Source organism: Felis catus, chromosome E2, assembly GCF_018350175.1.
Source record: "Felis catus isolate Fca126 chromosome E2, F.catus_Fca126_mat1.0, whole genome shotgun sequence".
In the NCBI taxonomy this organism is placed as follows: domain Eukaryota; kingdom Metazoa; phylum Chordata; class Mammalia; order Carnivora; family Felidae; genus Felis; species Felis catus.
This window is the reverse complement of record NC_058382.1, coordinates 10874651-10889606: the sequence shown is the minus strand read 5'-3', so window position 1 is coordinate 10889606 and position 14956 is coordinate 10874651. Positions and strand designations below refer to the sequence as shown.

Below are 14956 nucleotides of genomic sequence, written 5' to 3'. Positions count from 1 at the left end.
GACACGCAGGTAGAGACCAGAGACAGCATCCACGCCCCAGACCCGCGATCTTTTTAATTTTAAAGGCAAAGCCCCGCCGGCTAGGCCCCGCCCTGCCCTCCCCGAGCTCTCTGCCCCACTCCCCTTCCCCACCGAGCCCCGTCAGCTGTTCCCCTTGGTCTCGGGTTCCCCGGATTCCTCGGCGGCGGGGCTGGGGGTCTTCACGGTATCGTCTCCGGCAGGGGTGAGGGTCTGGGGGCTGCGCTCCTCCTTTGAGGTCAACCCGCCTGTTGCCTCCTGGTGACAGAAGGGGGAGTGGGTCAAGGACAGTGTGATCCTACCTCCGAGCCTTCCTTCGGGCTGTACCCTCCCCTCCCCACCCCAACCTTGGGCACTTGGCACACACCCTTCACCCCGGGGCCCTGATTGTTTTCTTCCCTTGCTGCCTTGAAGTTGTCATCCCTACCTTCGGTAGGGGCCCCTCGAGACTAGAGTCCAGGAGTGCCGCCTCGGTCAGCCCCGAGTCGTCATCCATGCTGATGAAGATGGCGGGGGTCTCACACTCAGGCCCCTCCTCCCGGAAATCTATGGTTTCCTCGGGCTGGGGAGGGCCTGGCCGGGTGGAGGAAGAGGAGGACGAGGAGGAGGACGAGGGGGCTCCCACTCCTCCCGGCTTCAGCTTCTGTTCCTCCTCCAGCTGCCGCTTTAAGGCTTTCTCCTGGGCCAGCCGAAGGCCGATGAGGTCCTGAGGGGGCCGGGGGGCTGGGGCTGGGGCCAGGGCCAGGGGCTCCAGGTCGTCCTGGGGGTCGGGAAGGGCAAAGAGAAGCTCAGGGGAGGGGGGCGGCAGGTCACAGACTGTCAGGGGATGGTGGCAAAGAGCCAGAAGGCGCCCTGAGGCAGACGGCAGGGTGGGCACAAGGAGTAAGTACGGGGCAACTGTTCCCCCACCTCCCATCCCTTTCGGCAGGAGCCTCTCCCAGACAGGTGTCTGGGGTGAGGAGAACAGGGTGGGCCCTGATGGCTTGGGGAGTGGGGGGCTGTGGGCCCTCACCTCTTCCAGGGGCCCCGCGGGCACTTCCTTGGCCTCTGGCTCCTGCTTGCCACTGGCCTCCAGGATGGTCATGATGGAGTTGGGGATGTGTGCTTGCTAGGGGAAGAGCAGGTTGGGGGCTCTACGGAGTGCTCGGACTCGAGACCCCAAGTGGACACCCCAGATCCCTGATCCCTGACCCTCTGTGGCAGTGCAGGGCTCCCCTCTCCCCACCCCCATCCACTCCTCCAGGACTGAACCCACGGGGCCACCCATCCCACACCCTGGGGTACCTGGTGGGGGGTGAAGGATCGGACGTGGGCCAGCAGGGGCTCCCGGAGCTCTGGGCACTTGTCAAAGACGGCACCCAGCTGCTGGGGTGGCAACTGCAGGATGACCTGGAAGCTCTGGGGCTTGGTGCGTTGACAGCACTTGATGAAGCCCTCCCACACCTTGGGATACTTCCACACCTGGACGGGGCAGGGAGGGAGCGGTCCTGAGGGGGCGTGCAGGTAGCCACCCCCCGAACCAGGAGAGACCTGACCAAGACGGGGCCCAAATCCCTACCAGGCAACAGACTGCTCTGGGCTACACGCCCCGTGACCTCTGGCCCTCCAGAAGGCCTTGTGACTCTCTGATCCCAAGCGGCTCATGAGGGCCACTTAGGAAAAGAGGAGAGGGAAACGGGAGTGGCCCTATCAGGCAAGCACCATCTCATTTCACTTCCACAGCAGCCCTGAGGGGCAACACCGGCCCTGCTAGGCAGATGAGGCCCAGGGAGGCGGAGGCACAGGGTACCGTGGGTACCGAGGGGGCAGAGCCGAGATTTGAACCCAGGGTCGTCTGAGTCTGCATTTTACCTGTGAGCCAGATGTTGCAAAGTGGCAACCTGTGGGCTGGATCTCGTCTGAGAGCTTATGAGTGGGGTTTGTTCCTTACTTCCTCTTGGTATTTCTAAACACCCAGATTTCAAGCTTCTCTTGAAAAACGGGCCCATCTCTCAGCTCTAGTGTGCCTCCTGGCCGGGTGCGGAGCTAGTGGCAAGGGGCACTGCGCCTCTCCTGGGACGCGGGCCCCGTGAAGCCTGCCAACTTCTCCTGCCACCCAGTGGCCATCCTGGAGCTGAGTGAGCGCCCCCTGTTGGGCTGTCTCGTCTTGGCCCAGGCCAGGGAGGGCAAAGGGGCTGGCGGGCCTCCTGGAGCGTGCTCTCCTCCCGGCTCCCTCTGGGGGGCTGCAGGCAAGCTGGCCGGGAAAGCCTGGGGTTCTGCCCCCAATCTGTCTCCAGCGTGTCCTGCTGTGGTGTCCTGCCTGCGGGACTGGGGTGGTCAGGGGCGGGTTACCTGCTTCATGATGAGGCGGGACAGGATGTTCATGACGAACCCCCCCAGGCGGGGGTACATGGTCAGAGACTGGATGACGGTCCTCATGAGCAGCATGGGCAGGGGGCTCTGCTCCATCAGCTGCTGCATCACCACGGCCAGCACCTCCGACGTGTACACGTTCCGCTCCGCAAAGCACAGGTTGGTGGCTGCGAGGAGGCGGAAAGTGGGCCTGTCCTCTTTGCCCGCCTGCCCCCTGGGAGGTGGGAGCCCCCCCCGCCCCCGCCCTGACAGAGCCCCGTTATCTGCCCATGTTGAGTGGAGACCTAGCCTTCACTTCCTGAAGCTCCAGGCGAGAGGGACTTCCTCGCCCAGCAGGTCCCTGAGGGGATGTACTGTGGCCTGGTCCTTGGAAAGCCTGTGGTCTTGGTCCAAGGTTAAAGACATGCCCAGCTCCTGGGAGCCCCACGGTGGGCGGAGCGGGCAGACCTTGGCCCTTTTTCTCCAGGGACAACCCATGGGAAGGCTGAGGCAGGAAAGACAGGTTGCCAAAGCCTGGGGGCCCATTCTGGCTTGCCCTCCCCACCCCCACCAGAGTGGGAAGGCAGCCTTGACTTCCATAAGCCCCCTCATAGGAGAGATGCTCTCCACCAGCAGGCTGGCCTCGGGGCTGCCCACTCCCCATCCTGACCAGGGCGTAAGGGTTTGTGCTGGTGCTGGAGGGATACCAGGCCTGGGGCCACGTGGGAGGCACGGTCCACAGAAGAAGGGAGGAAGGAGCAAGAGGAGGAAGCCTGGGCATTCGAAGAGCTCTCCAGCTCCAGACCCAGTGTGGGGAAGGGCTCAAGGAGGGTGGGCACAGTATGGGCATCCATGAAGGCAGGCAGGCTTTGGGGTCTGTTCCCTCAGGAGTGGGTTGTGGCACCCCAAAATCAGGATTGGCAGTGCTCTGATCCGTTGTGCTAAGGGGGAGACCCCAGGAACTGCCTCCGAACCCCTTCTTCCCCAAACACCACTTGCCATGTGAGTCTGTCAACCAGGAAGTCTTTATTGAGCCAGAAGAGAGGCCCCCAATCCTTGAGAGGCTAATGGAGAACAGGGGTGGGTGCCTATAAGGAATGAGGGGGCTCCTATAAGGAACAGGGGGAGGACGGAGGCATTACAGGAATGCAGGCAGGAAGGAGACTGGATGGGGACAGGGCAGGTATCTGGGCCAGAGGAGAGTGTAGAAGGGAAGGACAGTGTAGAAGCCAGAGTGAACCTACCAGAAACCAAGAAAGCGCCTCCTCCTCCCTTCCAGGCAGTGGCTGGCTCCTGCCTGCTCTGCCTGAAAGGGTCCACAACCAACCCCCTGTCCTCCCCTCCCCCTCTGCTCCAGTCTCCTCCTGGGCCTCCCACCCAGCCCTCTAATCCACCCTCCATAGCAGCCTAAGGGGTTTTTAAAAAGCTTACTCTGAACCCCATGCCTCCCAGAAATCAAGCCCAATCTCCTACTGTGGGCCTATGAGACACTCTGTGGATGGGGCCCAGGCATGGTTTTCTTAATGCTTCCAGTCTGACCTCTCTTGACCGGGCCCCTTCCCCTAAACCACAAGATCTAATCAGCTTCATGTCTGCAGTTCCAGAACCACACCATGCCAGCACATCTCTTGGCCTCTGCAAATAGTCTTGCTTTCTCTGGGATCATCATCTCCTCAGCTACCTCACTCCTACTCCTCCTTCTGTGGTTTCAGTTTTGGTGTCCCCTTGGGGCTCCCCCGTCTCAGCCCTGCTCACTGTGGGTTGTTATTGTCCAGGGATAGACTGTGAGTCCCTGAGGGAGGACCAAGGCTGTCTCCATCCCAGCACCGCCCAGCCAAGGGCTGAGCAGAGGTGCTCAGTGAGTTTTCTTAATTGCTGCACCAGGCCACCGGGGGCAGGTCCAGCTATAGAAAAACTCACCACAGAAAGAGGGTGGTTTAAAAGGGGTGTGAATGCCATGAAAGAATGCTTATCCTGGGGGGCTCAGTTGATTAAGTGACCGACTTCAGCTCAGGTTCATGATCTCACGGCTTGTGAGTTCGAGCCCCACGTCGGGCTCTCTGCTGTCAGCATAGGCCCCGCTTCGGAACCTCTGTCCCCCACCCCTCTCTACCCCTCCCTTGCTCGTGGTCTCTGTCTCTCTCTCTCAAAAATAAGCATTTAAAAAGAGACAAATAAATTTAAAAAGGCTAGGCCTTGAGGATCTCTCCAGGGACCTGGCCACTGTTCACTGGAGCAACCTGCAGCCAGGTGTTCCCCCAGGGACTACATCTGGGTCTGTGAATGGGGTTATGGGGGTGGTGGGGTCTGTGAATCCCCTCAAATTGTACGCAAAACTGTGTGAGGTACCGTCCTTGGGAGTGGGCCCAGAGCTTCCCTGACATCAAAGGGGTGACAGTGTGTAAAAAGGCCACTCCTAGGGGTGCCTGGCTGGCTCGGTCGCAGGAGCATGCGACTCTTCATCTCTGGGTTCTGAGTTTGAGCATCACGCTGGGTGTGGAGATTACTTAAGTAAGTAAATAAATAAACAAACTTAAAAAAAAAAATAAGAAGGCCACTTCTGGATGCTCAGCTTCGAGACCCTTTTCGCGAGAGGCCTTAGTGTCTCCTCAGTTGTGGTGCGGGTTTTAAATTTCCGTTAGCTCCTCTCTTGATCTAAAAGATTCTGACTGAACTTGCTGAGGAAGGCTAGGAAACAAAGCTACTTTAGGCCACACGTGAAACTAAGTGGCGAGGGGAAGACCCCCCTCCTTGTTCTTAAAGGAGAAGGGTCAAAGGGGTCTTCTGAGGACAGCAGGCGACAGTAAGGGCTCCCACCTCCGTGGGAAAGCACGGCTTGTGGACCAGAAACCTCCCTCGGGGAGGAGCGGGGGTAGTGCTGAGGAGGGCTGAGGGACAGAAGGCTTCCTAGGGAGGCGGCCCGAGACCCAGGGTGCACGCACAGGTGGAACTGGCAGAGCCGGATTCCAGCTCGGGTCTACTGGACGTCAGCTCCTGTTACGTTCTACTACACCACTTAGCTGTGTGTGGCCCTGAGCAAGTTACTCAATCTCTCCGGAACCTCCATTTCCTCGTCTATAACACGGACGTCGGCATACTCACCAGGTAAGGGGCGGTGCGCAGGGGCAGGCAGGCCCGTAGGGCACAGAGGACGCCCGGGCTCAGTGTAAGTGCTCACTAAACGGTGACAGCAGCCGTTATGAAACTGCTGATTGTGGTGAGCCGGCCAGCTTGTCCCCAAGCCCCTGCCCTGGAGGCACATTCTCCTGCCTCAACCGGAGCCCAGGAGCCCAGACCGGACTCTGCACCTACTCCTCGTCCAACAAGTGCCCCGGTGCGCTCCATCTGCTCTGCTGGCCACACCTCTGCCCCTGCTCGGCCGAGGGCTCAGCTTCCTTCATTCCTCAGGCCAGGCCTGGGGAGGGAGGGGCTCCCCACCTTTCTTGAGGGCTACTCTGTGCCAGCGCATAGTAGATAAGCCAGTTCCTTGGATGGAGGGAGGGAGGGAGGAAGGACAGGAGGAGGGAGGAAAAGGGAGGAGGGTGGGTATCCAGAGCTGAGATGGGGTTGCAGGTGGCACAATCTCCAACTTGGCAGATTCCAGCGGGGACATGTGGGTGACTGAGGTTCTTCCCTGGGTCCACAGCAGCCAGGCCACTTGGGGGGGGATGGGGGGAGCGCCTCACCTTTGATGATGGACTTCATGTCACACTTCACCGAGTCAATGTTGTGCAACGCAATAAGCAGCTCTCCAGGGTTCAGCGGGGACAAGGCCGAGTTCCCTTCACCTGCAGCGGGCGGGGGCGGGAAGGGGAAGGAGACAGCGCGGAAGCCAAGTGAAGAGCTGTGTCTGTGCTCCCCAGACCAGGGTAGTGGCGAATGAGGATGAGGCGCCCTCTTCTTCGATGGGACTGGGAGGACAGAGGGCTGGAGCAGGGGAAGAAAGAAGGACTAAATGCCACCCCTTCTGGGAAGCCCTCCTTCACAGCCGGAGGCCTTTATCTTGCTCTCCTCCCCTTGACGGGTTCCTTCCCTCCTTAAGACAACATCTGATGTGGTCCAGCAGTTTCTCTCCCTCCTCCCTGGGCTGTGCACGCAGCAGGGCAGGACCCCAGCACAGCACAGACGTGGGCATTCACTGGACAGGCCGAGCCGGGCCGGGCAGTGGGCTTGCTAACAGAGCTCCGAGACGGCGCTGTGGGGAGGCGCCAGGGCAGACGGCACTCTGCCAGTGCCGTGCTGAGGGTCCCAGGTGCTCTTGCGTGTGGGTTTTAAATCTCCGTGTTATGTGTGCACCAGACAGCCTCCACGCCGGCCACGGGGGTGAGGGGAGAGGAGGTCATCCTTCAACACCGGGTAGCTTCTCTATCTTGGGGTTCTACTTCATTGCTTTCTGACCACGTCCACGACGTCACCTACCGTGCTGGGTGCCCAGCAGGCGGTTGAAGACCTCTTTCACCACAATGGGGTTGAGTTTGATGAGCTTTGGCAGGGCCTGGATCACTTCTTTCTGCAGGCGGAGGGCAGGGGAGGCAGGTCAGATTGTACCCCCATCCCAAATGCTCACTCTGGGGAAGTGAGGAGATGCTCTGGCCTCATCATGCCCCGACGCTTCCCTCCTCTTGCTCCCTCTCTCGCCTGGAGCTGAGCTTTGTCTCCAAGTCACTGGGCCTGACTCAGCCCCAGTTCATCGCTCCCCATCTGAGCCCTCCTTGTGTCACATGCCCTGAGGCCCCCTGCAAGCGGACAGTGTGGTCATCATCTCTTTACACACGAGACGACTGAGGCTTGCTAGGGCCTCACAGCCTGTCAGGAGTAAGACCCAAGCAGGGGAAGCACATACGTGCTGTGTCTGCAGTTTCATTTAGGCCTGGAGACAGTCTGTGTGTGTGTGTGTGTGTGTGTGTGTGTGTGTGTGTGTGTGTGTGTGTGTCACTGCGATCCTCACCTGACAGGAGGAAACCAAAGTGCAGAGAAAGGGGTGGCTTGCTAAAGGTCACAGAGGATGAAGCAGAGACTGACCCCTAGTCTGATGAGCCCTGGGATGGGCCCACAAGCATCTGACTGGTGGTGCCTGCCTCCCCACCATCCCTGCCCTGCCGTGTCTTCATCTGTGGGGCATCCGGGGACACCCTGCTCCGTACCTTCTCCAGTCCATTGAGCACAGGGATGAGGAAGCGGACATCTGGCAATCGCTTGTGGTAGAGATCCCGGACCCGCTTCACCAGCTCCGGGGAGGGCGGGACTGTGGGCAAAAGAAGCAGGAGCACAGACGGGGTGGGGGTGAGCACCGAGGGGAAGGTGAAATGACGGCGGCTGTGTGCGAGGGGAGGGGAGGGCCAACTACGTTTCAGAGCGGGAATCTTTGGCCCTCGGTTTTTCAAATGCATTTGGCAATATACCCCACAGCTCTGATCCTCAGGTCTTGGGAAGGGGAAGTAGGGAGGGTCTAGGGCACGGAGGAAAAGGATGAAAGGTGGGGGTCCTGGGGGCACCTTTGTCCGTGAGGCTGTGCAGACATCGTGTGACCAGTGTCTCTGCCCCCTTGGGACAGTTTTCTACCAGCAGGAGCAGCTCTGGTGAGTTCATGCCCATTCCTCGGATCTACAGGGAGAGAGAGGGAGAGCAGGCTGGGGAAGGAGCTGGGTGATGTGGGGAGGGCGAGGGGGCCCAGGAGAGCTCAGGGCAGACCCAGGCGTCAGAGGCAGGGTGGCTGGGGGGACGACAGGACTCTGGGGCAAGAACTGGGGACAGAGAGATCTGAAAAGTTCTCATCACCAGAGAAAAAACTGTATGAGCTGATGTTAACTGAACTGTGGTAATCATCACTTTGCAACACACAAAAAGATTTTGCAACACACCAAAGCACCATTTTATACCTCAGGCTAACACAATGCTCTGCGTCAATTTTACCTCAGTGAACCTGGCGGGGAAAAGAAGCCTTGAAGAACTGGGGAGAATGTGGGGAAGGTGGGGAGGGGGCAGGGCGGCAGCATCCGGGCTGCGTCTACCCCCATCTCACAGGGCACAGACTTGCCGCAGCCCCCACGCCTTCACCAGTGCCCGCTGCCTAGTCAGCAGGCCCGGCCCTTTCTCCCCGTCGCCTCTGACCTAACCCGCCCTCTAATGCCCAACCCGCCCTCTGGTTCCTTGGTGAAGACTTTGCAGGCTTTTAAAGGCATCGGTGACTGCCAGTGCCCGGGCGCGGCGGCTGGCTCAGATCGGGGCTCCGTCTGCAGCCCGCCCCACTCCAGAAGCAACGAATGCAGAGAACGCGGGGCCCGGCTTCAAGGGCTCACGCCTTCCTCTGCCAATAAATGTTCATAATCATCCGGGAACCAGCAGTCTTTGCCCTCCAGGAGCTCACAGTCTGGTGGGCTCACCGTGAAAACAGGGAGAAGGATCCGCTTCTTCCGAGCAAACCACTATTATCCCCATGCTACAGGTGAGGACACCGCTCAATCTGAGCGGCAGCTATTTGGGAATTAGCATTACTGTACTCCCTCCTTTTGTTTATGTTAGAAATTTTCCATAATAATAAAAAAAAACCCCATCAGGGACAGACATATACAAAAAAGTGGTTTCAAATCCAGCGGCAAATTGGAAGGACAGACGCTCTGAATTGCTTCTTGGGTGGGTGGCCGAGTGGCTTGGAAGAGAGGAGCAGGGGGGACTGTGTAACGACAACTAAAGACTGCCGTAGGCAAGGCAGGGGAAGGCCAGTTCATAAATGATAACAGTGCCACAGATGTCTGCGTGCATGAGGTCACGGAATCCCTGCAGCAGCAAACCTGGGGGACTGAATTATCCTCGCTAATTTTACTGAAGAGGTGTCAGCCTGTTCAGGGGGAAAGTGAGAGGCAGAACGTGAATCCAGGTCTGTCAAACTCCAGGCCGGTAACTGCGGGGCTACCCTGTTGTCCTTTCACTGGCAGCTGGCGCACGTGGGCCACCCCCAAGCTACAGGGCCACTCGGCCCGGAGTGGCGACCACTAGTGCCCGGCACACGCCGAGGTGGAGATACCAAGGGAAGGGCTGGGCGTGGGGCTGGGCCCTGCCCATGAGTGGGCAGAGCCTGGTGAGCTCAGGGGCCTCACCGGCTGTTCGATGACCCTCAGCACCGTCCGCTTGATGTCAGCGATGGCCTCAGTGTACACGGCGGCCAGTTCGTGGATCAGCTTGTGGTTCTGAGGCAGGAGAGCCAGGTAGAGGTACAGACACTGCTTTACTGTCTCCTCGGTCCAGGGCGCTGCCACCTCTGATAGGGCAGGGGGGCGGGGATCAGGGACCATTCTCCTCCCAACTACCTCCCGCCCTCAGTGTCTGTCCCTGCTTGGCGGGGGAGGGGGCGGCAGGCACAGAAGGGAGGTGGGCCTGGGAAGCAAACTGTTCTAGGGCAGGAAGTCAATCATCAGGGAAATGGGGTGGGACCAGGACTGCTCCCCTTTGAGAAACCTCTGCACCGGAAGTCCCACCTCGTCTCTGACCATCAACCCACCGGGGAGCCAGAGGGATCTTTCCAAAGTGAAGTTCCGACCCTGTCCTCCTGCTCAGCGCTCCCAGGACAAGTCCCCAGCGCCTCACCTTGCTCTACCCGCAGGATGCTGTTTGGGGCAGCCCCTGCCCCTGGGCTCTGGCCATATCCTACTTCTGACAGTCCCTCAGGGCCCCAAGTCACTTTGCACACATCACTCCTTTGCGTGTAACTCTGCTGTCCACCTCCTCTGTCTATCTCATGCGCTGAGCCTCAAGCAACAGTGTCTCTGCTAGTAAGTCCTCAGGGCACCTGGGCTGTGCCAGGGCCCCTATTCTCCCAGAAGGTCCTGTGCTTCCTGTCACAACCTGAACCTTCCACTTTTTAAATTTAAGTATGGGCACCTGGGTGGCTCAGTCGGTTAAGCATCTGACTCTTGGTTTCAGCTCAGATCATGATGTCATGGTTCATGAGATTGAGCCCCACATCGGGCTCTGCACAGACAGTGCAGAGCCTCCTTGGGACTCTCTCCCCCTCTCTCTGCCCGCCGCCCCCCCCCCCACTTATGCTTGTGCTCTCAAAATAAACAAACTTAATTTTTTTTTTTTTTTTTAATTTTAAGTAAGCTCTACGCCCATCATGGGGCTTAAACTCACAACTCCTAGATCAAGAGTCTCATGCTCCACTGACTGATCCACCCAGGCACCCCTGACCCTTCCAGTTTAATGGTCCAAGGGCCTGGGTCTCCCCATCTGTAATTCTGGGGGACCCAGGGCTTTGCTGAAGGCACAGGCCTGTGATGACCTGTCTGGCCCTTCCCAGAGCACCATCACAGGCTAGCTCTCCTTGTCCTCCGACTCTCAGCCCAACCACTCCCTGCTCCGGGATGCTCTCCCTGACCCCTGGCTGGGGTCAGACGCCCCTCTTCCCGCAGCCCCTGGGCCTGCTCGTTCTGGCTCTTATTGTCTGGCTCTCTTCCCTAGCAGGCTGGACAGCGCTCAGTTTCCACCCGGTTCTATTCCCAGGGCCCAGCCTGAAGCCTGGGGTTCGGCAGGATCTCAACACGCGTCTGATGAGCTGCGGCAAACCTGTGTCCTTGTCGGCTCCAAACAGCACAGACGGTGGGTTGGGGTGGACCAGGAGTTGCAGGTAGTTGAGGGCAAATTTCTCCACATACTCTCGCAGCTGCTCCTTTTCGTACATGCGCTTGATGAACAGCAGGGCCTGGGAACGCACCTGAGACAGTGGGGGCAAGACGGTGGAGGGGGGAGACCGCTGTACCGAGCCTCGAAGTACCGGTGGGAAACCAGCCCAAGACCGAGAGAGGCCTCAGCTCCCTGAGTCGCCTGTGCCCCGGGCTGCTCACCGGCTTGCGAGAGAGGTTTCCTGGCCCGGTCAGGGCCCTGTATCACCTCTCCATCTCCCTGCCCGCCCCCTCTTTTACCATTTCTTGCCTTGCTTGCTACATTCCAACCAGAATGAGCTTTCCTTAGTTCCTCAAAAGTGACAGCATTCTCCCCGGCTTTGAGACTTGGCACTAAAGGTCCCTGCTGCCCAGAATGCCCGGAGGACAGGGACTCTTCTTGGGCCCTGCTCTGTGCCCAGCAGTACTGAAAGGCCAAGCCAGAGTCTACAGTGAGGGTCTGCTGAGTGAATGGACACACGACACCAGGAAAGGAATTGGAAAACACTAGATAGAGCAGGGATGAGTCAAGAGCCCTCTCAATCACATGCATGCACGCACCTTGTCTCCTCTGTTCAGTTACACCCATCTACTTAGATTCCAGGTCTTGGCTTACCCGCTGCCTCCTCCAGAAGCCTTGGCCCCTGCCCCTGCCTGTCCCCCATCAGGTAGGCCAGGCCCCGCCCCAGGGCTCCCACAGCTGCATTTGCTGCTCTAATGCCACTCGACTCCAAGAGCTCTCTGTGTCCTCCCTGCGTGCTGACAGGCCACACGGCTCCTCTCCTGTCAGCTCCCCAACCAGGTCCCAGCACAGCAGCAGGCCTTAAAAGGGGCTCCCCAACACAGGTGGCGTGAGGAGGGAGAATGGACCCCTCCTGGGAGGGTGTGTATATACGTGTATGTATCTACGCGGTTTCGTGCCACCAAAAATCAAAAACTAAGCACCACTGACACACTACTGCAGGAAGGGCAACAGGCCCAGACGGGACTTCCAGGGGGAATGTGGAAGAGGCTGGGCAAGTTCCTCAGGACACGGGAAAGGCTGAGTGTAGCCCAGCTCAGGGTGGCGGGGATCACCTTGTCCTTCTCGTGGGAGCTGAGGTCTAGCAGAACATGCAGGTACTGGAACTGGCGGGACGGGCGCTTGAAGATCAGGTCTCGAAGAGTAGACATGCCCAGGTAAGTGCGACTCTGTGGCAGGAAGGAGGGAAACCGGCAAGGGGGATTTCTCCCTTGCCTCCCTCCAGATCTAATACTGGGCAAGAAAGGACCTGCCCCCTCACAGCATCCCCTGACACTAGGTCTAGGCCATGTGCCTCCTCTCTTCAGGTCCCCGTCCCTCCGCAGGGTTCCTGCATGCATCTATCTAGGTGCTAGGGGCTGAGGGAGATCTGCCGCCTGTCCTCACCTCATCCTCGCAGTACTTGCGAATCACCTCCAGGGCGCTCTCAGTGATCAGCGGTGCCTCTAGCACAACCTTGGTGAAGATCCTGCCAGAGAGGAAGGGAGGGGGAGTGGCTGCAGACAAGCTTCCCAGTCCTGCTGGAGCTGAGCCGGCAGGGCTGCTCCTCACATACAGCTCGTTCAACCCCCTGGTTACAGAGTTTTGGAGGTAAACGGAGCAGGATTCAAAAGCTGCCGGCTGGGCGACTTACCTCTCTGAAACTCAGTTTCTCCCCTCTGTCAAACAAGGATTTCTAACGTTACCCATTTACTACAGTAATGGAAGGGAATGATGGGGAGTGGGGAGGGGTACTGCCTTTCAGATGTGGTGGCCAAAAGTGGCTGCTTTGAAGTGACCCTGATTTGACACTGGGGGTGGGGGTGGGGAGAAAGAGCCAGCCATGCCAAGACTTGGGGGATAGCATTCCAGGTACAGAAGCAGGAACTGCTAAGCCCTGCACTTGGCATGTTCAAAGATCAGAAACAGAAGGCCAGTGTAGCTAAGGTTTGGGGGCCGTGAGGAAGAGGGCAGAAAAAGAAGGTAAAGAGGTTGGTAGGAACGGGATTACGCAGGTCTCATAGGGCATAGAAAAAAGGCTGCATTTTATCCCAAGAACAACGGAGAATCATGGAGGGTTTTAGTGGGTAAATAACAAGATAGTATTTACATTATAAAATGTCACCCAGGCCGCTGTGTGGAGAATGGATAGATAAGCAGGAGGTCGAGGACAAGGAGGAAGCTACAGAAGCAATTCAGGCGAGAGACGGGGCTGGAGAGGTCAACCTGCGATACAAGCCCACGAGGCAGGCGCTGTTATTTATGAAAATGGAGGCCCAGAGGGGGAGTGACACCGATCACTTAGAGGGCAAGCAGCCGAGCCGGGAACAAGCCCGGGGAGTGTGCCCCAGAGCCCACACTGCATCTGCCTCGTATGTGCCTCCAGAAGGTAAGGAGACAAGGGAGTCTCGGGATGGACACACGGACTTGGGTGGTAAAGAGGGAGGTGATCAGAAACCAGAAAAGGCAGGACACAGGAGAGCGCAGGGCTGTCTCCCTCACCCATCCTTCTGGTCTGGCTTCTCCTGCAGGCCGGAGAGCAGGCGGATAAGGCAGTCCTCGTACTTGTCCAGGGTGCCCGAGGCACCAGCTGCCAGGTAGGCATTGTACTCCTGGTAGAGCCAAGCGAAGGCCAAGTCCAGGCGGGCCCGCACATCCTCCAGGATGAAGGACAAGACCTCGGCCTTCAGGCCCGAGTCAAACTGTGTCACCAGACTGGCCAGGATCTTTATGCGCACCTGACAGGAGAGCGGGTGTATGTGTTGGCGTGCGGGTGGGCGATCCCAGATACCTTGTGATCGTGTCTTGTGATTCTTCCTGCTCAGGGATGCCCGGTGCAGACCCAGTGTTAAGTGAGGAAGGCCAGCTGAAGAACCTCATACCCCCATAGGTCTCATTTGTGCGGGAGGAAAAACAAGGCAGGGGTGGGGGTGGGGGGATCAATCATCATAGAATAAAACTGAGTTTGTAAAAGTAGTATCTACATACTTAAGAAAACAGAGAGAGATCCTAAAGGCTTCCCTTAATTTGTACATGGTCACCTCTGAGGACGGGAGACTGGAGGCAGGTCGGGGAGCCAGGGAAGACTGACATGGTACCTCTATGGCCCGGAAATTTTTTGTTTTTAACAGAGAAAGTACTCTTACATACTTCTTGGTTATTTAAAATTAAACTTAAAGAAATGGGAAAAAAGTCGCCTGGCTGAGGTTACAACGCCAGCAAGTGGCAGAATCAGCACTTAGACCAGGTCCGTCTGAACCTGAGAGGAACAACACTATTAACCACCAGGAAGAAAGCACACGGCGGCAGCCCTCACTTGCAGGGCTCTCCGCGCAGCCACCCTGTGCTGGGCGAGAGCCGTGCGCGTCCGTGCGTTTCTTCCTCCTCACTGGTGCGGCTGCTGCCGCCACCTCCACCTTAAGGAGGGGGACAGAAGCGAGGCACGGAGGGCTGGCGGGCAGCACAGGTGGGACCCGGAGCCAGGGAGGTTTGGGTCTAAGGCTGTGTCTTTCTCGGGATATGAGGCGAGCTGGTGGGGGGAGGGCCGGGAAGAATGGGCTGGGGGGACCGGGGCACACCTGGGCCGCCCCGCTGCAGGCCACGGCCTTCTCTGCCCGGAGGATCCGCTTCACGGCGCCCAGCTTCATAGCCTCAACCTGGGCGTCGGTCAGGGGCTTGAGCACATCGCTCAGACGGAAGATTTTCTTGCGCCCACCAGCGCCCGCCAGCCTACATGGGGGAGCAGGGACAGGGACACGGTGACTCAAATAGCCTTTCTGGAGCAGAGGCCCACCAGGGGCCATACGGAGACCACCCTCCCCGTCCCAGCCCCCACCGCGCCGCCCCTCTAACTCTCCCGTGACTCAGCCACGGCAGGGCGCAGGGGAAGGAGAAAGGAGGAGGGTGCCATTTCCTCTTTGTAAAGCGTGTAAAGGGAATGCTTATAGGA

The 14956-nt window shown here is 58.6% G+C and overlaps 1 protein-coding gene across 5 annotated transcripts in view; it reads right to left on the bottom strand.

The window, feature by feature from the left end:
• Positions 1-104: 104 nt before the first annotated feature.
• The window catches only part of SYMPK (symplekin scaffold protein), a 35378-nt gene continuing 20526 nt past the window's right edge, over positions 105-14956 (bottom strand). For 3 of the 5 annotated variants that reach the window (XM_003997631.6, XM_006941097.5, XM_019819318.3), the window contains 15 exons: positions 14586-14736; positions 13510-13745; positions 12415-12496; positions 12084-12197; positions 10912-11059; positions 9447-9607; positions 7845-7953; positions 7494-7594; positions 6769-6859; positions 6036-6137; positions 2350-2537; positions 1303-1479; positions 1031-1126; positions 446-778; positions 105-276 (listed from right to left, as the gene is read on the bottom strand). In XM_003997631.6, coding sequence (XP_003997680.2) covers positions 142-276; positions 446-778; positions 1031-1126; positions 1303-1479; positions 2350-2537; positions 6036-6137; positions 6769-6859; positions 7494-7594; positions 7845-7953; positions 9447-9607; positions 10912-11059; positions 12084-12197; positions 12415-12496; positions 13510-13745; positions 14586-14736 — 2224 coding nt within the window. In that variant the 3' untranslated portion in view covers positions 105-141. The remainder of the gene's footprint in view (positions 277-445; positions 779-1030; positions 1127-1302; positions 1480-2349; positions 2538-6035; positions 6138-6768; positions 6860-7493; positions 7595-7844; positions 7954-9446; positions 9608-10911; positions 11060-12083; positions 12198-12414; positions 12497-13509; positions 13746-14585; positions 14737-14956) is intronic. The other 2 variants (XM_045045581.1, XM_006941098.4) reach the window with 1 other exon arrangement.